The 25,703-nt window shown below is 36.8% G+C and overlaps 1 protein-coding gene across 4 annotated transcripts in view; it reads left to right on the forward strand.

The window, feature by feature from the left end:
• Positions 1-5,004: 5,004 nt before the first annotated feature.
• The window catches only part of CEP112 (centrosomal protein 112), a 336,631-nt gene continuing 315,932 nt past the window's right edge, over positions 5,005-25,703 (forward strand). The window contains exons 1-5 of one of the 4 annotated variants that reach the window (XM_088802333.1): positions 5,006-6,458; positions 7,160-7,289; positions 12,928-13,041; positions 15,563-15,753; positions 17,559-17,731. In XM_088802333.1, coding sequence (XP_088658459.1) covers positions 12,936-13,041; positions 15,563-15,753; positions 17,559-17,731 — 470 coding nt within the window. In that variant the 5' untranslated portion in view covers positions 5,006-6,458; positions 7,160-7,289; positions 12,928-12,935. Of the gene's footprint in view, positions 6,459-7,159; positions 7,290-7,412; positions 7,529-12,927; positions 13,042-15,562; positions 15,754-17,558; positions 17,732-25,703 lie in introns of those variants that run through there. The other 3 variants (XM_088802335.1, XM_088802332.1, XM_088802334.1) reach the window with 3 other exon arrangements.

Raw genomic sequence — 25,703 nt, forward strand, 5'->3', positions numbered from 1 at the left:
TTAACTAACACCCCAGTGAGCCCTGTAAGCTGCATATGTTCAGTGAGACCTTTTTCCAAGACAAGCAGGATCCTGAATGTGCTTTCTTCTCTTGGATTATGGCAGGATGGGTTTCTAAACACAAAGGTGTCCATGTTTTAACTTGTCGCTCATGCTATAACATACTTCTGCAAGAAGTTCATCGTACAGAAAGTGACTTCTGTCACTTGTAAGACATTGACCTATCTTCTAATATATGGGGTTCTCATTTCTGAACCCACAACTCAATAATAAATATTCATCAGTGAAATTTCCCACCGACTAGCCTGAAGATTATTTCCCACCATCATCCCTAAATAAAATATTAAAAAGATAAAAGAAAGAAAGAAAAGGAAAGAAAACAGCTTGGGATATGTGCATATGTGTATATGTCTATGTGTGGTTGGTGTGCATATGTGTGAGTGTTTATCCCTCGTGTGTTTATGTGAGTGCACATGTTGTTTGTATGTGTGAGCTCTTTATGTGCGTGAATGTATGGGTGTGTGTGTGTGTGTGTGTGTGTGTGTGTGTGTGTGTGTGTGGCATAACTAGTTCTTTGTGTGCTAATGCTGCCTCCTAGTGGCATCTATTACTCATAAAACAATTGGAAATGAAAAGAAGACCATATTGAATTTTCCATCGTGTCAAGAACCAGGTAAAATTTTCCATATACAAGTAGGAGCTCACCTTCGTTAATTCTATCTTCCCAATCATGCCATAAGAAAGGTAAACAAACCAAAGCTCAGGGAAATTATGTAACTTGGTTTACCTGGGTCACAAAGCTAATCAGTGACAGGACGAGATGTCTAAACTTCAGAACTATGTCTTTTCTGTCATTCTTAGACTGTTAAGCTATGAATTTTCCCAGTGGCTTCCTGAAAATAACTGAACTCTAATGTTGGAATTTTACAGCCTAGGGAGGGGTGCTGAAACAGGCTGGTGGAGAGATTTTTGTATAACTGAGCTTATGAAGTGCCCTCGTAGATGGTTGTCAATTTATATGGACATTGGCTAGGGCGATTATGTATATTATTGAAGCAGAGGGAGAGTTTATCTCTGTTAATAGCCTTGAGCATGGATTACCCAAGAAGGCAGGATAGAGTAAGCCACAGAGTAGGGGTGGAACAGCGAATGCAGCTTAGTTCTGGCTTAGGGGAGGAATCCAGAACCTTGTGCTAAGGGCAGTAACTCTCTTTTTTTTTTTTCGGTAGTAAAGAAAAGAAAATGTGTCTCATAATTCTCAGTTTCTACTTTCTTTATACTACATCTATTTGTTGCAGAGTTCATACTTTGTGACCTGTAACTAGGAAGTTCAGAATCATTTCCTATCCAATTTAAGGGATTTACTGGCTGCAGGATTATTCTGATATTTATCTCTAATGTGTTTACATAATAATAATCATTCTTGGTATTTATAAATTGTTTTCCATTTAGATTGCGAAGAGTCATTCATGTATTTCATTCTAATGGTACAGAGTATGTTAATGCAAAATGGTGACTCACTAAAATTTGATTATTTAGAACATCAGCTTATGCATTAGTACAGTGTACAGAGCCATTGCTAGTTTTAAAACAATACATAAAAATATGCAAGATATATACACATAGTCAAATTCCAGAAAAATAGATGGAAGGCTAAAGAGAGAGTTTGCAGAAGAATAAAAGGATAGGACTAATAGAAATATTTAGATATTTCAACTTTTCTAACAGTGGAAAATGCAAATTAAAAAAAGATACTATTTTTATACATACAATCAGCACAGATTAGAAAAATTGTTGATGTGTGACAGCCACTCTTAGGGACTGTTGAGTGGAATTGCAAATTTGCAAAACACTTCTAGAAAGCAATTGAACAGTACTGATTAAAAGCCTTATTATTATTATTTTACCCTTAGAAATATCTTTATGGAGATAGCTGAAAATCCAACCATGATATATATAAAAATATATTTATTTTAATATTATTTATAAGAGCCCAAAATTACCAATAACTTACATATCCAATTACAAGAGAATAATTAAGTAACTTATGTTGTATTCAAATGCTAGCATAAGTAGACATTAAAATGATTTATATATAATCTTATTATATGGAAATATGTATTTATATGTCATCTTATAAGTGAATATATATATTTTACATATTTTACTATATATAAGTATATGTGATTTGAGAAAATATATACAATTGTTAATAGTAGTTATTCCTTAATGGTAAGATTACACATAATTTTTATTTTATTCTTTAAAACTTTCATTGTTTTCCAATTTCTCTATAATAGTATTAAAACTTTCATAATCTGGAAGAAAAGACAATTCAAAAATCTGTCCAGGAAGAAAAATTTCGTTTCTCTTTATAGTTAACTTTTGATTATTTTTGAATAATTATAATGAGTGAAAATAATTGCCTGATAACCTACCACAGTGATCCAAAGTCACCAACATTTGTTCTTGTGTCTTGTACTTACATTTTTGTGTATTATTCACAATCATTCAAATTACTAAACAAAATCACATTGTTCAAACCTTAACTCTACAAATGTTTTAGAGGAGAAAAGTATAGAGAATTTCATAATTTTGTAAGTCAGTGTTTTCCAAAATAATGCTATTTTTGGAGCGATTTGAGGATATTTAGGAAGTAAAATTGACAGGACTTAACCCATTTTTAATTCTTTCACCTAAACAATCAGTGTTCATATTTGATTCATAGTCGTACAAGTTTTTCCCTTTCTGTGTGTGTATGGTAAGTATGTAAAATGGTATAATGATTTATAAACTGTTTTGTAACTCACTTTGTGTATTAGTATAGACATACATTTTATACATGGTATTGATCTTCATGGCAATTAAGGTGTCCAAAGAATGCCTGTAGAAAATATGTAAGTTTTATATGTATATAATTTAAAATTAAGAGAAGTAAGTTACTGTATCAGATTTACATTTGACTTTATAAAACAGAAAACTCAAATAACAGTGGCTTAAACAAAATGGAGGTAACCTCGAGTTCTCCGGCTGTGGTTACTGTACTTTTACAGAGCAGGAGTTTAAATTACAGAGATCATCTGATTTAATACTTATAACAAAGTACAGGCGTAGTTCAAATTATGTATGAATAATATGTATTTTTATAATTAGTAAAAGGTCACATTTTCCATGTTTTATACAGGGAATAATTGAATTCACATTGTTCACTATTATCTTGACTAATTCTTAATTTTAAGTTTATATCTTGCAAATAAGCAGATTCCTTTCAACATGAGAAGTATAGCATAATTAATTTCCCATACAGGAAAGAAAACAATTTACTTTTTAGAATCATGTTTATATTATCATTATCAATTATGTTACCATTTGATTTTTAAAAATTGAGGCAAAATGTTATTTGTTTTTTAAACATACCTTCTACTGTCACTTAAGTCATTCGTAGCTGATAGGAAATAATTTCAAAGGAAATAAGGTTTCAATTTCAATACCTTTTAAAATTAAAAGATAAAACAACATTCAGTATACAATACCAATATATATTTTCGTGACTGACTTTATAATCAAATTAGACCAGTCAGATTCACTTTCCTAAAAAGAAATTTGGATACAGAAAAGTTAATCTTTAACTTCTTGAATGGAAGCTTTGCAAACTAGGGAGCTATGGGGTGGCCATATTCCACCCAGGTGCTCAGAAAAGCACAATAGAACCATCTGCATTCATTCTTTAATTCAATAAACATTTATGGATTGTCTCTATGTGCTAGCTATTCTGCAAGGTGCTGGGTCTGCAATGGTGAACCTAACAAATATGGTCCCTGTCCTATGGAGCCCACGGATATTAAAAAAAGAGATTGGTATTAGTTAACTTTTGAGTACACATTTTGATAAATACAACGAAGAAAAAGAACAGAGGGCTTTGAAAGAGAATAAGGGGTGGTTTGTGACGTAGTGAAGGCCTCTGTGAGGAAGTGACATTTAAGCTGAGGTGAAGAGCAGGATGTCAGAGCATTCCTAATAGAGGAAACATTCCCTTAAGATATCTACACATACTAGGTGTTCAATAAATACATATTCATCTGACAAATTATTATCCTTTATAAAATAACTAGACATAGAAGTCATATTACTTGGTTATCATAAATGTTTGGCCATAAAACTTTTATGTGAAACTGTTTTTCAGGCCACACAGGCTCGGGGCTATACTACAACAGATGCGAAAAAGTATGTATCTGGCTTTTACCCTTGAGGTGCCTGATTGGACTCAGATTACAGTAATTTCTTCCCAAGCATATCTGGAGGTCCCCAGAGTGGGTCTCATGTGTGCTCTGTACTTATTAAACTATTATATGGTGTGCATCATTTATTTTTCCCCAAGTGTTTGTAGCTGTGAGGATGTTATTATTTTTATTCTCATTTCTTGCCTCTGATGCTTGATTAAGGCATTCCAGCTGCTGTTATTTTTTACTCTCGTGTTTCCCCGAAAATAAGACCTAACTGGAAAATAAGCCCTAGCATGATTTTTCAGGAGGACATCCCCTGAACATAAGCCCTAATGCGTCTTTTGGAGCAAAACTTAATATAAGACCCGGTCTTATTTTCGGGGAAACACGGTAATGCCTGCCCCTGATGTTGCTGGAGCCCAGTGTTGAGGGCAATAATGTCTGAAATTATTTATACAAATGCTGTTTATATGGCTTCTGTTCTCAATGTTTATATGGACAGAAAATCCACAGAGCAGTTCTTAACCTAGGCTCCATGGATGGACTTTAGACACCATATATATATATATTTAATGAAAAAGTGACAATCTGCTAGTTCTTGAGAGTGGAAAGGGAGATTTTTCTCACGTTTTCACTTTCACCTGATTAGAGAAAATATTTTAAGAAATGTACTTAATTTTTTTTTTACTTTTTAACTTTGTTATATTTTCTCTGCTGCAATTATTTCCTCTCCGATGAACTTGACTTTGTTGCATTCTTTTCTTTTGATCCCTATTTTTCATCTTCCACTTTTCTGCTCACGTTAATTGAGACATCATTTGTCAAACATTTCATGTTCTTCCAGCAATGTGGTTATATACATTTTGAACCTTTTCATTGAGTGGTCAAATTCCTGCAATTGCATGTGTGGGTTTTCCCTGATTCTCAGTGCAAATGATCTGTACCATTCTTTAACTATAAACACGTTCAAATATGCTTTCTTAAAAGCATTCTTAGAAGCATTTCACACCTTTTCTTTCCCTTAGCCCTCACGATTTGTCACTGAAACAATGAAGAACTGTTGGTTTATACTTCCAGTGGGATGGGTTTGAAAAAGTACCTTGGAAAGATTATGACTTCCCTCTGGAAGCTTGAAAGGAGCTAGTTACAAGTGAGTGAATCTTCTATTTTCTTTATGGAAAATTGAAAAGATGCTTCAAGCTGTGCTTGTGTTAGATTTGGCATCACACTTAGTGTATTGCAAAGACACTGCAGAAGGAATCCTGCTGTGAAATTAGATGAAAAACAGTGGTAAACTGAATTTCATTTAAGTGTTTTTACAATTTAAATGTTTCTGCCTGTGTATTTAAAAAAACATAGTTCTGAGTTCTTCCAGAAACGTGATAGAAGACCAAAGAAGACTGCAATATAGCAATGCAGATGTGGAGACTCTTCTGAGATGGTTGAGACTTCCTGGGCGCAGCAAAATTACATTTTCCACTAGATCTTGCTATTCTACACAAAACTGGTAAACACGAAGACTTTTTATTTAAATTGCAGCATGTTCAGAATTTGGGGTCAGTTTTTTCAGACCTCAGTTTTGATGTAAAAAAAAAAAAAAGTAATGCTCATTTTCTCTGCTTAACCCCTCATTCGCCCCCTCGGTTGTGAGAAAGACACCAGGCAGTTAAATTCTCATGGTTTTAGACTCATTCAACTCCGACATCTGTCTAAATGATGGCCACACCCTTCTGTGAACATCCTCCAGTAATCCCATTGTCTTTGCTCTTTGCTTGTTCTTTCTCCACAGCCCCTAAAGTGTTCACAAGCTACTCTCCACGCGGAATGCTCGAGAGCAGCATTCTTGATATATATCATAGGTCTGATTTTCCTGCAATCCTTGGTTGGCCTGACACAGGCCTAGGAGAAGCCAGGCTAGAAGGGGAGCCTGGAGCCCGCGGCGCGGACCCTAACGTCGCCATGGCAACGGTGTCACGCACGCGCCGGAGCTAGACCGGCGGGGAAACGCGATCACGGAAGTCCCCGCCTCTGACTTGAGGGCTGCAACAGCTGTAGCTCCAACCGTTGTCATGACAACGGCGCGGCGCGCTGGACGCGGCCTGAGGGGTGGGGAAGGGGGCGGGGAATGCGGGCGCGGAAATCCCCGCCCCCAGGCTCCTAGGCGGCGGCGGCGACGGCGGCGGCAGGCGAGGATTTGAAACCGTTTGGCGGCGGCGGCAGCAGCGGCGGCGCAAGGTTCTTGTTTTTCGGAATTTACTTCTCCGCCCCTATCCCCGGGTTCTCGGGTGGAATTTTGTGTGGGGTGGAGGTCGCCCCGCCCGTGCCGGCTCATTCCGGGAGGGGCGTCGCCCCGCAGGCCCCGGGCCAGTTCTCAAGGCCTGAGGGGCGCGCGCCGCGCTTGGGGGTCTCGGGACAGACCGCTGTGAGTTCACTTGCGGAGTGGAATCCAGCTCTGGCTCGGATCGGGCAAGTTCTGAGTCAAGTGTGGTAAACGGTCCACTTGAGGAGGTCCAGGCGTCGGACCGGAGGCTTTGCCGCCTGTGAGAGGAAATCTGAGGAAATCTGTGTGCCGGACAATGTGGGGAAGCGGCCTCGGCCTGGCGGGCCTCGCAGGCCGCCGCCCCGCGCCGGCTGCGACCTCTCCCGGCTCTGGCCGGGACGTGCCTTCTGGACGCCGCACGCCCGAGTTGTCAGTTTCCTCCGCAAACAGGATCAGCCCCTCGGGATTTAGGGCAGAACCGGGTGCCGGTTCCTTTGTGGGAACAGACCTCATCACCGTCCGCTGGGGGAGCCCCCATCCTCGCATCGCGGGGTGCTGGGAGCCACGGGGTGTCTGAGTTTGTCTTTTAACGTGTTCAAGAGAGCGACTTAATACGAAGCGCTCTTCCTCTGATCATCGTGCGGCCACTTTTATTACTTGTCCTTCATATTTAAAGATGAGTGAAAATAACACAGAAAAAGCAAATGGAATGACACGTGCCTGTTCATAGTGGTGCGGCGGAGTGGGGCGGACGGTAACCTGTGCACAGTGTTCTGGCCCGGCTGTCACTCTCCGTGGGGCCACAGGTCAGTTACTTACCCCCCCCCCCCCCGCTCCCCCGCCAAGCCTCAGTTTCCTCCTCTGTGAAATGGCCACGAAGCAGGGTCTGTCTCCTGCAGCGATGACGGGGATCCGTTTGTAAAGCACACAGCGTGCCCAGGGCACCACCAGGGACTAGGCTCGGTCAGCGCCCTGGGAACTGTCCGCACGTGCCGATGTGTAAGCCAGGTAAACGTGCACCTGGAGAACCTTGTGAGGTACCGAAGTACGTATTCCAAGTTTTCTTTGACGAACCACCATGTATTTACAATATGGTTTCATTGCACAAAATTGGTTTCCCACGGCTTTCAGGCATATGTTTACTGTTTTGCAGGGGCGTTATCTATGTGAGGTGTATTTTTTTTTTTTAATAGGACTTTATTGGGGAACAGTGTGTACTTCCAGGATTTTCTCCAAGTCAAGTTGTCCTTTCAATCTTAGTTGTGGAGGGTGCTGTTCAGCTTCAAGTTGTTGTCTTCGTTGTGGAGGGCACAGCCCACCATCTCTTGGTGGGAGTCGAACCTGCACCTTGTGGTTCAGACCCCAGGGTCTAACCAACTGAGCCACCTGTCCGCCCTGTAAGGTGTTTTCTTTGTTCAGCAGTGTGGCTGCCTTTTCCCCAAGGTTTTTCAGTATTTGTGACTTGCTTATGCTGTGTCAAGTCCTATGGCAGCTGAGCACCATAAGTAGGTCTTAGCCCATTTTGTGGATGTCTGCATAGAAACACGTTTAAAAAAGGACAGTGCCAGTGAGTTAAATATAAGACATGATCCAAATGTAGATTTTAGCTTTATATAAGCAAGAGTCACCCCATTTACTTTTTTGTTTTTGCTTTTGAAGTTAATTTATGTGACTAGTAGGCACACTGTAAGTACTTTCAGCCTAAGTCAAATATATACCTTTACTTATTTTTCAATTTAATAATTTAAATCTGCAATTCTAATAAATAGTAATAAAACTTTGATTAGCTGGAACTAAGTAGATATAATTTATTTATAAGATGTAATTTGTGTAGCAAGAATTCCTTGAAGGTTTGAAATGGTAACTTATTCATAATTGTTTTTTGGCTTTTTGCATTTCATTATTTTGTGGAAGAATAAACAAGGGATAAGGAGAAGCAGATTTTTAGCCTTTACCAAATATCACATTGATTATTGTGTGTTTTTTTAAAATGTATACTCCAGTATTGCATGTTTCTATAGCAATTCAGATTGCCTTTCTACTTTTCAAAATACTTTGTTATTAGTTGGAGATATTGCTGATTTATAGGCAAATGGACAAGTGATCAGATATAATGTATCTGAGAGCTAGGGATTTCAGAAATTAATCTGAGCTTTGTGCTTAATGTCATGACTTTGGGTGAGTCTTTTAACTGAATTTTAGCTTCCTTTAGCATTAAACACTATCATCTCCTACCTGTGTCAAAGGAATTATTGAGTCATTATTAGTGATTAGTAGGAATCTTTTTTGCTTTAGCCCTAGCTATGGGTGCTCTCAGGTAAATGTTTGAGTTCATGGGCAGGGTACTGTACACTTCTGTGTCAGAGCTGTGCTTAAAATTCTGTGTTTATGAGTTTCCATTTGTTTGCTCACCCATTTGAATAGTTGCTTTTCAGCTTTATGATCTAGCATGCAGAGTGGTATCATAGTCTTCTGTTATCAAATACACGCTGATGAAGTTATGGAGGAATGCAATTAGTTATTGCAGGAATGCCAAACAAAATCAAACAAACAAAGCCAAGCCAACTAACCAATCAGAAAAAGCATTTAAGTAAAATTTATCTTAACCAGGTCTTGAATTTGCAGATGTGTTTCTTCTGTAACGCAGAAGGGTGATCAGTTTAGGTACATAGATCAAAGGGGATATAATATTTCTTTTCTAGAAGACCTATTTGGTGTTCAGAACAGGATTTTAAACAACAAACAGACAAATGACTAGTCATGTAAAAGTGGGACATTAATCCCGTCATTAGCATTTATTTACATATCAGTTCTTGAGCTTCTCATATATACCACGCATGTGTTGGGTACCTAATAAGATGTGTAAGTCATGGTTCCCTCCTTCCAGGAGCACTCGTAGACGGTAGAAGACATGTGAATAATCACAGATGTGTAAAAAAAAATAGTGTGAAAAATGGTGCTACACAGATGTGAGCAGTGTACACTGAAAATGGAGCAACAATGAGTCTAGGAGAAGCGGGGCGAGCTTTACTCAGAAGGGACGTTTGAGCTGCATTTGCCTGACTCCAGACAGAGGCAATAGCCTGTGAAAAGGCTGTGGAATCATATGAGGACTTGGAGTGTTTGAAGAATGACGAGGAGTCATTGGTGGTGAAGTGGTCATAGTTGGGTTGGTGTAGTTTGGCAGAGTGTGTGCCTAGGGAGGGGTGAGAGATGGGCTCAAAAGGCAACGGCACTTGTGGGCCTTGCTTTGGGTTCAGATAGCATCCTGTTGCAGCAGGCAGTCAGGAGAGGGTTTTAAGTAGGGAGTGATAGGCTTAGCTTTGTACTCAAGGCACTTACTCCAGTGCCAGTGAGGACTAAAGAAGGCTGTTACCGTAGTGTATGGAAGTAGTCTGAGGGGCTTTCTCTGAGACAGTGGCAGCGAGAATAGAGATACAGGCTTGAGATATTTCGGAGTATTTGTTGATATATTGGTTTATGGGGGTTTAGAAAATGGGAACAGTGGAGGGGAAGGGGTCAGTGGGATGGAAAGTTTGACATAGTGAGGACGTAGTTGATAGATGATGGAGATACTGGCATTAGGAGGAGAGTTCATGCTTCTGATACTGAAACAAGGGAGGTAAGGGTGTGTTCTCTAAGAGCAAAGTTGAGAAGCGGAGGGAAGAGCATTTTGGAACGTCGCTGTCTGACTATTGGTTTTTCCATGAAGCAGGAGAGGAGATTGTTAAAATGGAGAGTGAAGGGAGGCAGGAGCACTTTCAGGGGCGTTCAGATGTCCAGGAAAAGTTTAAAGGCTGCTTTGCGGAGTAGGAAATAGTAAGATTCCTGAGGATTCAGGTAAGTTTGGAAGCCATCTGACTACAAGGCACTGCCATTTTTCTCCAGCAAACGCTTAACTGGGGAATGATGGAGGGTGTCAAGGGATCGCAGTGTTGCCGAGTGTAAAGTGAAGGTTGAGTGGAGAAAGAAGGAGAGAGTGTAAGAGGGTAAGAGGCTGTGATCAGACAGAAGGGGTTTGGGGGGTGGCGGTGACGAGCACAGAGAGTGAGAGGCATTTATTGTCAGACAGTGGGAGCCTCAGAAGGGGAGCCTTTGAGGTTGAAGAGCAGTGATTGGAAAGCCATATGGATCTCAGCAACCATTTTCCTTCCTGGGCAAGGTTCTGGGGAGAGACTGAACGACTCCAGAGAGCACATGCGGTACCTGGGAGAGGCCTAGAAACCTTGGTTCACTTCTAGACTGTGAGGGCAGTCCGGTCAGCCAGGGAAGGTTAGGGTTTACAGAGACAGCAGACAACCTTCTGTGCAAAGGCCGTTGACAATGAAATGGAGGATACGCTGGTAAATATTAAAAGCTCCTTTAGCAGAGGAAGGGCAGTCTAGGGAGCAAGATGGCCTATGAGGCAGAACAGAGCTTTTTTCCAAATATGCAATTTGTATATTGAATAAATGACAAATTGAGGGCCTTACACAATGGGGAGGTTTTCCACGTCGCTACCAAGACACGTATTTCATAACTTAAAGGAACTGTTGAGTGTGGGTATATTTGTAACGGAAGGAATTTTGTCAAAACCTATGTTTCTGATGTTTGGGATTCACCCCCTTTATATTGTGTTTTTCTTGTTAGTTAGGGAGAAATACAAGGACCAATATTTTAAGTTTTTTGTGGGAAATTAAAAAGTTTAACTTTGCATGGAGTTAAAATCACTATCTTGCTACAGTTCTGGGAGTTTTTACACATGCATAGAATAGGGTCTTATAACCTCCTCCACAGACAATATGCAGAACAGTTCTAACACCCCAAATAATTTCCTTGTGCACCTCCTAGTATTCACATCTACCCCCACTGCTAACCGCTGTGAGCCAGTAATCTGTTTCCTATGCTCATATTTTTCTGTCTTTTCTAGAATGTCATACAGATGGATTCATACAGTATGTAGCCTTTTGAGAATGACTTCTTTTTTACCAAGCATAATAAGTTTGAAGTTTGTTCATGTTGTTATGTGTGTTGGTGGTTCATTCTTTTCTGTTGCTGAGTACTGTTTCATTGTGTGTTTATACTACAGTTTGTTTATCCATTCTCGGGTGAGGGACATTTGGGTTGTTTCCAGCATTTAGTAATTACAGAAGAAAAAAGCTGCTATAAATATTACATTCAGATCTTTGTGTAAATGTAGATTTTGTTTCACTTGGATGAATACCCAAGAGTGGGATTTCTGGGTTACGTGGTAAGAGTATGTTTAACTGTGTAAGAAACTGCTAACCTATTTTCCAGAGTGGTTGCACCATTTTACATTCCTGCCTGCAGTGCATGGGAGTTGCTGTTGTTCTGTGTTCTCACCTGCACTTGAGATTGTTTGCATTTTTTATTTTAGATGTCCTTCTAAGTGTGTAGTGATATCTCCTTGTGGTTTTAATTTGCATTTCCCCAATGACTAATAATGTTGAGCATCTTCTCATGTGCTTATCTGTCACCTGTAAATCTTTGGTAAAGGCATTAATTTTTTTGCTGATTATTTTTATTGGGTTGTTTTCTTACAGTTTTGAGAGTTCTCTCTATGTTTTTGATATAAGTCTTTTGTGAAATATATGATGCACATATATTTTCTTAGAGTCTGTAGCTTTTATTTTCAGTCCCTTAACAGAGTCCTTTGCTAAGCAAAAGTTTTTTATTTTGGTAAAGTGTAATGTATCAATTTTTTCTTATATGGGTAGTACTTTTTGTATTGTATCTAATAAATCTTTGTCTTTTCCAAGGTCGTCAAAATTGTTTTCTGTTTTCTTCTAAGAGTTTTATAGTTTTACATTTTACACTTAGTTCTGTGATTTATTTTGAGTTAATTTTTGTATACAGTATGAAGTTTAGGTGGAGGTTTGTTTAATTTTTTTTTTTTTCATCTGGATGTCCAGTTATTACAGTATACTTTGCTGTAAAAACTGTCATTTTCCATGAATTGCACCTTTGTCGAAAATCAGTTGTCCATATTTGTGTTGGCCAATTTCTGGACTCTCTAGTCTTTCCATTGGTCTATGTGTTTTATCCTTTCACCAATACTGCATTATCTTGACTACTGGAGCTTTTTGGTGATCTTAAAATTGGGTAATGAGTCTTCTAACTTTGTTCTTCTTTTTCAGAATTGTTTTTGCTATTCTAGTTCCTTTAACTTTCTAAAATATAAATTTTCTATATTTGTATATAAATATATACATTTATAAATATATAAATATACATTTTGTATATATAAAATATACAAAAACTTTGTATACAAATATATACACGAAGAGTACTGGTGGGGTTTTGATTGGAATTGCATGAAATCTATAGATCAATTTGGGGACAATTGATATTTAATGCTAATGAGTTTTCTATGATTTCTTTCATTAGAGTTTTTTAGTTTTCAGCATACAGATCCTTAATATTTTAATTTTAAATCTTTTACAGACTGCATTATGGAAATGGGAAGTGAAGAAGAAAAATGGGAGAAACTGGATGCGGAATTTGATCACTTTGTGGTAGATATGAAGCCCTTTGTTTTAAAATTACCCCATAGGTCAGGTAAGATTATGTTTGAAAATAGATTCTTAAGATTAATTTTTTTCTTTATATTATTTCATCAAACGAATGAACTATCAAAATGGAAATAAAGCTGAATTCCTTTAATACCAATTTTTCATCTTAACCTGATGTAGGCTTGTTCACTTTGAGCTTTTCGAGGGTAAATAGAAATTTAGTGATAATGTCCTACTAAACCGTGGAAGGATCTTATTGTGATACCACTTCTCATACGTCATGAGCTTAAAGCACATCGCTCTCTAACGTTAGCTACGATTCTTTCTGCCTTCATCTTTTCCCCACTACCATGGAAATATTTCCTCTTTCAGGAGCCTACTGTCCACCTGCTCTGATCCTTTTGTTTATCAAAGTGGAACAGAATCTATTGGTCTTGTATGCTTATTGGTTGGCTGAATAAAATCAAGTGAGGATGAATTTTTGTTGCTATCTTGTCTCCAATTCCTGGCCTATTACCTCTGATTATGGAAAAAGAGTCTTTGTCTCAAGTCAAATAATTTTCAAATAAGTTAAGGCATAGGGAGCAATTGGAACGAGTTTAGTGCCACCAAAGATTCTCTGAGTCATACTAGACATAAGACTGGCTGTAAAGGTAAATCTGATTTGGTAGCTTTTGAGTGAAACGTTTGGAGTGGAGCCAACACACTGACTTTTACCCTGTCCAAGTTTCCTATTTCCTTGAGGTGTCTGAGTGAACTCTCTATTCAAAAATGAGGAACCAACTCAATATCAGATATTTATTCCAGTGAGCTGCGTTGGGAGAAGGGAGTGTAGTGTATGTCCCAGGCCTGCTACCTTTCCCAGCCCAGAGTGGCTTGGCACGGTCTTCCCACCACTCCTCTTCCTGTGATGTCCTCTTGCCTCATCAGACTGTAACGTTTCTTCCTCTGCTATTCTTCAAAATGATTATTTCAGATCCTGTAGCTCATTCATGATTTTTTGATTTAGTATTTAATGATATTTCTATATTGTGTCAGTCATGTTTTGATATTAACTTCCTTTTTTTCTTTTTGTTTTAGATCTGCTGATTAGGAAAAATATTTATTAAAATCTCACATTATAAATGCATTTTGAATCAAACTATCCTCATATTTCATCTTCTTTTAAAATGGATTTTAGGCACATAGAATTTGATTAGTTATAAGCTTTGTTTCATGACTCATTGTCCTTGTACATCCCTGACCCCCTTTTATTAATTTTCAGTGACTGCTTGGGAGCTCACACCCCAATCAAGAACCTGAGCATTCATAACAACTTATTATACATCTTCTTATAGCTAGATACTACTTTTGAGAATAGTTTTTTTCCCCCATCATTTTAAGTAGAGCAATGAATTCTTTTTATTACACAAGTTGTACTGAATTCTGGCCATTCCAAAATTATATAGATTTCAGTTTGCTGCCCAGCATATAGAAAGTACGTAGTTTGAAAACTGTTTGCTTAGGTTTATTAGTTTCATGTTTGTATTTTCTTTTTGCTCAAAGTATACCCAATGTTTCATGATGTTTGCTCTTTGATTATGTCATTTTCAAAGTTAAAATACAAACATTTTTTCGAGGCTAGTTCACATACCTATAGTGATAAATCTGGGGTGAGCAAAGTGGTAAATTGGCCCCAGCGATTTTTGTAGGTAAAACAATAAATGAATATGACCATTAGGAACTAAGAGATTAAAGCAGGCTTATGATTTGTGTTAGATATATAATCCTCAAATTGAGTTAGACTGATAAAAGATTAGTGTCAAAATAGTTTTCATGAGGCCAAAAACAATTCTGTGTCATGGCAAGATAAGATAGTCAATAAGTTATTATATGTGGATTAAACTGTGCTGTATTTTTTAGGTTGTTTTTAAAGGGATAATTATTTTATGAAATTACATATAAATTTTTCCTCAATCATTTTTAGAGAGATTAAAAGAAAACCCTAAATAAATCAACTACAAATCCCTGAAAATTATCAGCTTTAATAAATAAAACATTTGAGATTTAATTTTAGATTAAGTTTAAAATGCTTAACTAAGACTGCATTTTATCCCTCTTAGTTGGAATAATGAGAATTACAGAAAGATGTTTTCAACACGACTGAAATTATTTTAGAGATGTTTTTATAGCAAGCTTTATCTCAGAAATTTGACATTTATCCAGAGATTTTATTTCTAAGAAAATACTTCTTTGCATTTATCTTGCCTGATCACTAATTAACTGATAAACTCTAGACAGAAGTTGGCAAGCTGTACCCTCTGGGCCAAATCCAGCTTGCACCTTTTTGGTAGTTTTATGAGAAAACAGCCATGCCCATTTGTTTACATTTGGTGTGTGGTGACTTGGTGTTACGGTGGCAGAGTTGAGTTGTTGTGCCAGAGATCATATGACCTGCAGAGCCTAAAATGTTTACTGTGTGGCCCTTTTTGTCTAGATCCCTACTCTAGACAAAAGCAGATTTTCATAGGTCTTTAATGTTTACTTGCTGAGAAATCAAGTCTCTAACAGTTCTTATATGTTTTTAGAACGGCAGAGGTGTGCACTTTGGATTAAAAAACTGTGTGAGCCTTCAGGAACAGGTGCAGGATTAATGGGCAGGAAGAATCGGAACCTGTATGCAAAACTGTTACTGCACATGCTTAAGCGAGGAGTGATTGAAGGCCCCTTTATACACCGACCCGAACCAGGGACACTAAGAACTCTACCATCCTACATGGTAGGTGTTATTGACCAAAGGATGGGTTAGTTCAGTTTCTTTAAAAGTGTCAATTCATCATCCCTTTTAGGAATGGTCATATTAGTAAGTTACAAGTTCTAGACAATATATTTGTTTAATGTGTTTTTTTTTCTCTCTGATTCAAATTTTTCTACCTTGAATGGAAATCAGAATAAGATATTGACCTGTGTGATTTAGTCATCACACAGTATTCTACGATATTTCTAAACAACTTAAAGTGAATTTTTAAAGATTGAGTCTTAATTATTCACTAATTTTCACTGTTTATAATAATAATATTTTATATATGTCAATAAATTCATAAAAGAGTTATTAAACCCTTTCATATTTAAACATTTATGAGAGGTTGGTTTGAGTGTCTTCTAACGTTCCTTTCTACTGTAATAAAATGACAACAGTAAGTGGAAGTTCAGGAGTGATTGCCCATACTTCATTTAATTCCGTTTTCAAAATCAGGTTTGTTACAAAAGCAGTTATAATTATGCTTGGTTGATGAATTGTCACTGCCTTGGTCCTTGTCACCATGAAATATGTCTTGGTTTATGTGGTGTTTGAGTACTTGAGAAATCTGACTGGAATCCTAGGTATTGATACTTGCTATCAGAATGTCTGTGTATTTTTCAAAAATGAACTGCAAAAAATCTTCTTATGTATTTTAAGATTTTTCTGTATTTTAGCCGTTAACTTAAACTAAAATTCATTCAGGAGACATGCTGCACAACTAGACTATAACTTCTATTACCCATGTCAGAATGCCACAAGTTTTAATACTGTTACCAACTGTATGTTAAAGAAGAGCCATACATTTTGCTTAAAATTGATAGTCTTTGGGATAGTAGTTACTTGACTTGATACTTGATTAAACATTGGAGTGACTTTGTCATTTAAAAAGGAATTGCTTTACATGTCTGATCTGGGATAGACGGCCATGTGTCACCCCGTGCTGGAGAACAATCCCTTGAAGATTTGTGTGTAGGATTTGGGAGAATTGTTGCAGGAGTATCCAATTAATGCAGAATTTTCTTCAGAAATGTGTCGTGAAGCCTGACTCCCTTGCAGAGAAATAAAAGGGCCAATGTCAGTCTTTTTAATGACTAAAGATGGAACATTTTCTGAAACACATTTAGATGTTAAGATATGAGTATATTGTATTATGTTTTCCCATTCACACTCAATTTTATAGAATCACAGGAAAGGGCTTTGTTTTACAAATAATAATAATGAGAAGGCCTAAAGACCTGCCTTGGATTTTTCAGCCAGTTTGTGGTGTGGCCTGAACTAAAGCCTAGGTCTGTTGTTTCCACCTTATCAGAGGATTCCTAATTTTTATTTCAGATTTTCATTGATTGTGGTTTCTCTGTCCACTGATTGTTTTTTTTTATTTTGACGGAGTGGTTAATCTTAAAATACAGAGTAGTTAATGATCACAGAAAGGAATAAGAGAGCACATGATTTAAAAAGAACTTTCCATTTATCTTTTCATAAAGCTAATGTTCCTTTTTAATACAAATAATTACCAGATTTATCTTTTATGTAACTTTGTTTATCAGATTTCTTATACAGCAGAGCACAACTAAAATGTAATATGTTGTTCCTTTTATGTGTTTTAATATTTCATAATTCATTGTACATTTAATACACTTTAAAAAATATTTCTACGTAATTGAATTTAAGTTGAATATTTGAAAGGTTGTTACTAAACTTGACACTTGATAGAGAGCTTAACTAATTATTTCATTATAGTACATTTTGAAAGAATAATTTTTCTAATTTTTAAAAATCAGTCCATCTATTTTGACGAACCAAATCCAGCACGAGCAAAAGTTTCAAGCCCAGAAGGATTACCAGACTGGGTAATGGGTGAGCTCGGGACAAGTGAACACAAATTAAATGAATCATGGAAACTTTCTTCTGGAGACAATGACTCTTTGGTCCAGTCACCAACTGATGCGCACAGGTATGCTATCAAAATAGGATTTCAAATGTGTTTCGTCGGAGCTTGTCTTTGAAACTGATTTATACATTTCATTTTCCCTTGTTGTTTTTTATTTATGATAAGTAGATGGTTTACTTTATATTTGTTGTTAAAGTTTAGGGCTGTGAAACGATGTTAGGTGGCTAAAACGAGTTTTAGTTTTTCATTTACTGTATATAATATATAACATATATTATATATTTATAACATATAATATATATATGTAAAAACAGATATCCAAAAAGTGGCTAAAAATGTAACATAATTATACATATACGTATATACTATTGCTTGGAAAGTGGAGCCTAAGAATCTAAAGAACACAGTTCTCTGTTTTTCTTTATGACAAACATGAATTAAGAACATTATCAATGGCTTAACAAAATATAATATCCTTTATCCATCTTGAAACTTATGCTTGAATATCTGTCTTTTATCCCTCATTGAACAATATTTGTTTTGATTTAATAAAGTAAACATTAACCTCATTAAGCTGTGTTTTCTTAGTAGAGTACTACGCTTAAGTAGTATTTTTAGTGTAAATAAAAATAAACTTCTGAGTTTTTGAAATACACAAAAAGATGATTATTGTTGTAGTATAGCTTTTGGTCTTTAGTAGGGATAGATTTGAATTGGATGTTTGTCAAATTTTGAGTTTTACCTTTGGCATTGTTACCTGAAATGTTAAAATGTTGGGCAGCGTCATTTGACATGTATTATGTTTCGGATTTCACGCCTCACCATTCTCTGGGTAATTTTCATATTTCGAATTTGATTTGGTTACCAGTATACTCTTTCTTTTCTACTATATGTTTTTGGTTTATTCCTTAACCCGATATAGAAATGTTATTAGTAATTTGAAATGTCTTCATAGTTGATGTAGTTTGGTTATATGTTTTTCAGACTTCAGGTATTATGGTGGAAAAGAACAGATGAACACAAAGCAAGAGATCCAGTCCATATGAAATTGTTTTTATTAGAAAGGGGAAACAAATTAAAATGGAGAGGCAAAACGGGAAGAGGTGATATAATTCAAGACATTCAGAATAGTAAAAAGAAATGAATTGATGAGTCAGTAGGAGGTGGTGTAAAATAACTTATTTTCTCTTTCATAGGTGATTTAAAAGTAGAAGAGACATAATTGTGGAATTTTTGTTAGCTTTATAAGCAGATAAATGGAAGTGTAAAGAGATTGTGGTCTGCATGCAAAGAAAAATACAGTCCTTGGTTTAACTGCAAAATCTATCAGGTGTTTTGCCAAAACATTTGTTGGGTGTCCAGCTAAATGCTGGGCTCCTTTCTGAGGGTGATGAATCTGGAGTTTACAGTGCAAAGGTGAACTAAAGTAGTTTCCTGTGTCTTGGAACTTAGACCAGAGGTTGAAAATTGCTGATCTTCCTGGACTGGATGGATCATGTGTATAGATTTTTGTTTAGCTTACATAATGTCTTTAAAGATTTTTGAATGAGTTGTCAAAATTAACAACTAGAGAATTTCATATGAAAACTTAATTTCTGGCTTATTTTCAAAAGTGGAGACCTAGCAATCTTTCCAGAAGACAGCCATAGGTTGGAGCTAAGTTAGTTACCCGCTTAATGCGGCATGCCTTCCCTATTCCCTGCTCATCCTGACAGTGAGTTTGTGGTCAATTGCATCTATTATTGAGTGTTTTTTGTTGTTGTTTTTTTAAATAGGGTTAAGAGGAGATGAAGTATTTGTTCTTCCATTTTTATATTCTGTCAAAAGTAGAAAGAAGAAAGAAATGAAGGGGGATCCTATGGTTCAGGAGAGGAGAGAGAGACTATATCTTTGTAGACGTGAGGAATATCCCTGTATCTGGCAGCATAATCACTCATTTGTTACTTGGTTAAGTCTTGTAGACATTTGACGTGTAACCATTGTTTTAAGTGAATAGGGAAGAGAGATAAGACAAGTACGGATAATTTCCATAAAGCAGTTATGTGTAGTTGTGGAAGTATTCACAAAGATTGAGGTGTGTGTAAGAGTGGGATTCAGGATACGAAATAGGTGAGATCTTCAGGGAGTCCATGTGAATGGGCATTTTCTTCCTCATAACAGAGGATAAACTTTGAGAAAACACAGAATATTCTTCAAGCATTAGTGATTTTTCTGGAAAATGGAACCATAGTAAAATCTCCACAAGTTTAACCAGTAACTTATTTCTCTTTGTTGCTCAGCTATAATAAGATGATATTTTTAATGCAAATTACTTGAGTATGAGGCATTATTTATCAGTTATATAATAAGTAATTAACAGGAAAAGCAGGCAGTCCTTTGGTCCTCGTCATTCTTCAGATCTCTCAACTTCATACAAGCCTTTCCTGACAGCCCAGGTCTGTTTGGGTGACCCTGTTATTTATACCAACGTTACTCTTGGTTACACTGGTCACATGTGCAAAGGTTCTGTTTCTGTCCTCTTTGCTAGATTGTAAACTTCATGAACAGGAGCTGTTTCTCCTCTTTGCATTGTATTTCCAGTGCCTAGCACTGCGCAGGAAGCTTAGGAACTCCATAAGCATTTCTATTTGGTGAGTGCATGCGTGATTGAAGGCCTGGGTTGTGTTAGGTACTGCCACACATTTAATTTAACCACATGCAAAACCATTTGCGATAGGTATATTGTGGCAGAGGGAGTGGCCCACAAGGATTGCTTGAAAACTTTTAGAAAAAGTGGAGGGAAGGATAAATTATAGAATAAGTTAGGAGAAGCATGGATATAGGATATAGAGATGCCCTTCACACACCGTGAGGAATATAAAGATGATGAAGGAGCTGGAAAAGACATAAATATCTTTCTGGTGAAGTGTAGGAATATCAGTAAGGCTTACGATTAGGGCTTACGATTACGAAACAGTACAGTGTACCTTTCCTTACAGGTTTCTCAATTTGATTTAAAATTTTAATCTGCGTGTACATTAATCAACAGATATGTGAAATTTTATATACATGGAGGCATTTAGAAACTGAAACTAACATTTACTTTAGCTAAAGGCAATAACACTGATTTTAATGCCAAATACATGATTTGTGAGTTCAGAACAGAAGTGATGCAGTCTAATGATGGTCTGTCTTCCTATTTCCAACATTGCTCCTTTCCTCGGACTGGTCATACTGTGCTAATGAAAAAGTTAGTATCTGCTAGTGTTGACCTAATACGTCTAATCAGTTCTGCAAGAAATTGTTTTAAAAAGTTTAAGAGGCTTATAATACTTGACACATGTATATTTTTATAGTGAATAATTTATTGTTACTTAGAACTGAAGTTTAATGCTGCCTCATAAATTTTACAACCACTTCAACTTGTCCTTTGAAAAACCCCTTTAATCTTAAAAGATTTTCCCCCTTAGTGTTTCTTTTTTGATCACTTTATAAAATCCTGCTTTACTTAGACCTTTTTGTATGTGAAGTATTTCTAATGGCATTTTAGATTATGCCGTTTGTGTCCTAGCCTTTTTATATTATTAAAGATGCAGAGTCCTTTTGAAGCCTCTGTGTGAGGACTCCCTATTCAGTAGAGATGGCACCTTTCCTTTGCCTTTATTCTTCCTGTGGGGAGGGTATGGTATGTAGCCTGGTTCTAAATACCTTAGAAGTATTATGAGGCTACGTCCTGTTAGGGTGATTATCATGCTTTCCTTTTCCCACCAAATACACCTTCTACTCTAGTAAACTGAGCGTTTCACGTCAGCTTCAACGTGTAGCTGGTTCTGTTTCAGTTCTATTCTTTGCTTTCCTTTTTCGTATTTCTTGGTTTAAGTTTATGTTATTAGCCATGTTTTCTTTTAGAAAAACCACTTTCCAAATTCATTGCTATTTCAGAGATCTATTGTTGCTTTTTTACGTGAAAGATCTACTTATTTTCTAAACAATGAAATATTTGAGTTATATTTGAGATTGGAGCATCGTTTTACAAAATGTGAAATGTTTCTAATGAGATCATAGACTTAGCTCTCATCCTGTACAGTTTGGTTAATTTCATTTAGCTCTATAACCATTTAACTCTATAACCACATCCGTTTATATCACTTCTTGGTCATCTTTCAGAAGCATACCATTGAGATCTGGTAAAGACCTTAGTTGTCTCTGTGGGAGGTAGACTTTCAGTGGCCCCATAATCCTCCTCTGGGTGTTCATCTTGTATAATCCCTTCCCCTGGAGTATGGTAGGACCTGTGACTTGCTTCTGGCTAGTAGGATATGGCGGTGGTGCTGGGATATCACTTCCATGATTACATTACGGCGTACAAGACTGTCCTGCGAGCTGACTGGTTCTAGTGTCTTGCCGTTATTTCCTTGCTGGCTTCAAAGAAGTGAGCTGCCATGAATGCTAAGCCATAAGGAACTGAAGGCTGCTGACAACCATGTGAGCAGGGAAAGCGGATCCTTCCCTAGTTCACCCTCCAGATGAAAACCCAGCTCTGGTCAAACCATGACTGCACCTTGTGTAGCCCTAAGCAGAGGACCCAGCTCTGCTGTGCCTGTACTTCCGACCCGCAGAAACGCTGAGAAGATACATGTGTGTTGTTTAAAGCTGTTCAGTTTGTGGTAATTTTCTGTGTAGCAATAGATGACTGATACAGTTTTTATTCTCGTTTTAGAAAAGTGTGCAATCTATGTATAATACATGCTTGTCATAAAACCTCAGTGTAGAACTATGTAGAGTGAAAACTAAGTCCTCCTCTGCATGTTCTCCTTATTCCACTTTCCTCACGAGAGGGAATAGTCGTCAACAATTTGGTATGTATTGTTCTACAACAGACACCCCCCCACACCTCCGCATATGTAATTAAAAATTTGTAAATTGGCTTATACTATATGTACTGTTCTGAGACTTGCTCTGTTGTCGCTTAACTGTGTCTTAAACCTGTGTCATGTAGTCTGTGTCATCTTTTTAATTGCAGGTAATAACCCATAGTGTGGATTTACTGTAATTCAACCTGTCTGTTGCTTTCAGTTCTTTATTGTTATAAAGAATCTTAGTTAACATTTTAGTACATATAGCATTATGCACCTGCATATGTTTTGGGTCATTATTGATTCCCAGAAAAGGAATTGCTGTTTCAGTAGCTAGACACATTGACGAATTTAGTACATGAACTATTGGGATTATTAGTAGGTTCAACATCTTGTGCAGTGGTAACAGAAGTCTATATGGGCTAGTATGGAGGGATCGCTAAGATACTGTATATAAAGTTCGGAAGAACATAAAAGTACAGTCAGCTTCCATTTGTGTGTGAGCATGTGTATTTTAAAGAGGCCATGTGGATACACGATGTGGACATGTACATATTTCTGGGTTCCACATACAAACCTGTTTTACCTTTAGGGATTGGGACTAACCTGGTGTGGAAAGTTAAAAACTTTTTTATACATGTATCTATGTTATTTGTAATAATCACACACTTATTTTTTGATAGATACGGTCAATTTGCCCTTCAGAACACCATCCTGTTAAAATGTGTAGGCCTATACATCGTTAAAATTAGTGATTTATGCACATTAATAAATTTAACCATATGTAACACATATACATAAACATAAGAATGAAAATATCCCAATACTCTATTTGTGTATTCCACTGTGTTTCTAATTTACTAAAACAGAAACCAATCACTGCAAGTTGTACCATTTATGGAGCACCTACTATATGCTAGATGCTATTCTAGAAATCTTTTATAAGTTATCTGATAACATTGTTGCAATTCTGTGAGGTTGACACGATTGCTCTTTGTATTTATAGATGAGGTAACAGGTTCCGTAAGGTCAAGCAGCTGTCCTGGTGATGGGCCCAGGTCTTTATGGTTTCAGACCCCATGTTCTTTCCAGTGTACCACGTAGGCAAGAGTGCTTTATGTAGCAAATATGGAAATTTTCCTTTCATCCGTTTTCCCCTACTTGAGCTGCATCAGCAATCCAGGGTGACTCTGCCTTTGTTCTTGGTTATTTCTAGGTTGAACTGAAATGAGGCGTTTGCCTTTGTTCAGATTTCACTTCTGACACTGGGCAATCATGTGTCCTCAGGCAAGTCACGTAATTTCCCTAAACCCCAGTTTCATCTTTTGTAAAATGGAGATACAGTCTTGTGAGAGTGTTAGCTGTTGTTCCACCATCAGCAGTGGTATGGTGATTGTTATTTAATAGTGCACGCAGGGGTTTGCCTGGTAGAATGTTTGACCATTCTTTTGCTTCTCTAATTATATAATCCTCCCAAGGGGCATTATCTTAAAATCCATTGGCTGTTAATTATTTTGAGTTCTAGAAATCATTTTGTGTTGCTGAGAAAAATAAATTAATGTCTATGCAGAAAGTTCTGATTATAAGTCTGAATCCTGAACACTCTCAGAATAACGAGTGGTTATAGTATGATTTAAAAGAGGCTCTGAAGGAATCTTTATTTAGATAACTTAGCAAGTCCCTTTTTCCAGGACAGAAGGAAGACACTGTGGCTGGCCCTTTTTTTTGCGTTTTGCCACATCATGTATTAGAAGCTGCCTAAGTAATATTTAGACTTCAGTTCATGTCATCTCTATATATTCTTTTTGTGCATTTTCCCAAGGACAGAGCACAAAAATACTAGGTTGTATTCTTGTCTTACAATTCTGTGAAAAATGTTTTGAAGCTTCTTTTTAATGGCTTGTAATTATTTTTATGACGTTTCAGTGAAGTATGGTGTGGTTTGGTAGCTTATCACCAAAGTGCAGTTAAGTTTTGGGATATGGAAAGATGAAAAGAATGATTTTGTAGCACTTATTATTTTTTACTGGAAAATTTGGTTGAGTGGGTGAAGAGGAGTAAAGTTGAATCAACCCTGACCTTTAAACACTACTTTGCAGTGGATGATACACGTTAATTCTGCTTATATTAGAGGACTTTACTGATGAGGAAGGCATTAGTTTGGATTTCTTTAGATGCCATTTTATAGAATTCATCCAGATTACTTAAAAACTCTAGGAGTGTGCAAACAGAATTATTATTTATTTTATATTACTCTTACTATATTAGATTTAGGTTAACTTTATATAAATTAAAGCTTTATCTTTTAATTTATGTTGTGTCCTCTAAACAATAAATGTGTTCACACCTATACAAAAGGACTTGGAGAATAATGATCCTGTTTTAAATGATTACAGAGGACTATAATTTTCCCATCTTACTTTAATGAGATCTTTCCATGAGTTATTTGATGCTAAGATTTTAGTTTGGAATGAAGCACCTAATTATAGCCCTGCCCTTATGGAAAATATGATTTGCTTTACAGTGATCCTCTTTATGATGTGGTTTTCCAGGAATGCCTTGCAGCAAAAAGCTGGGACTGCGTGTGTCCTTTAAAAATGTCTCCCAGTACATGCAGCTTTTCATTTGCTTGTCCAGTTTACTACCTTGGCCAGCAGATGGTGCCCAAGTATAATGAAAATGTACTTGTGATTGAGTATGTGGATCTATGTGAAAAACATTTTTCACTTTAAGAATATTGATTAAAATTTTTAGTCTAGATATTCAAAAACTACAATAGAAACTTTTTACCTTGTTAAACTCCATTTGTATATGTAAGTGACACTAACACTATAAATAGCTCCTGTTCGCTCCTAAGTTGTTGGGTAACTTTATGGGGAAGCCTATCAATACCTCTTCTTCCTAGGGATTCTTTCTGTCCTTTGGCATCAATGACTATGGTCAGGATTACACATGGTAAAATAACCTTAATATTATTTGCAAAAAGTACATTCACTTTATTAAGAATAGCCCTATTGTTTGGGCAAAGATATATTCTACAGCAGCGTTATTCAATAGAACTTTCTGCAATGGTGGAAATGTTCTATAGCTGTGCTGTCCACTATGGTAGCTAGTACTGACATATGAGTATTGAGCACTTAAAATGTGGCTAGGGTGACTGAGGAACTGAATTTTAAATTTGAATTAATTTAAATTGCTGT

The sequence above is a fragment of the Rhinolophus sinicus genome, chromosome 12 (assembly GCF_057876585.1).
Source record: "Rhinolophus sinicus isolate RSI-liver-muscle chromosome 12, RSI-T2T, whole genome shotgun sequence".
NCBI lineage: Eukaryota > Metazoa > Chordata > Mammalia > Chiroptera > Rhinolophidae > Rhinolophus > Rhinolophus sinicus.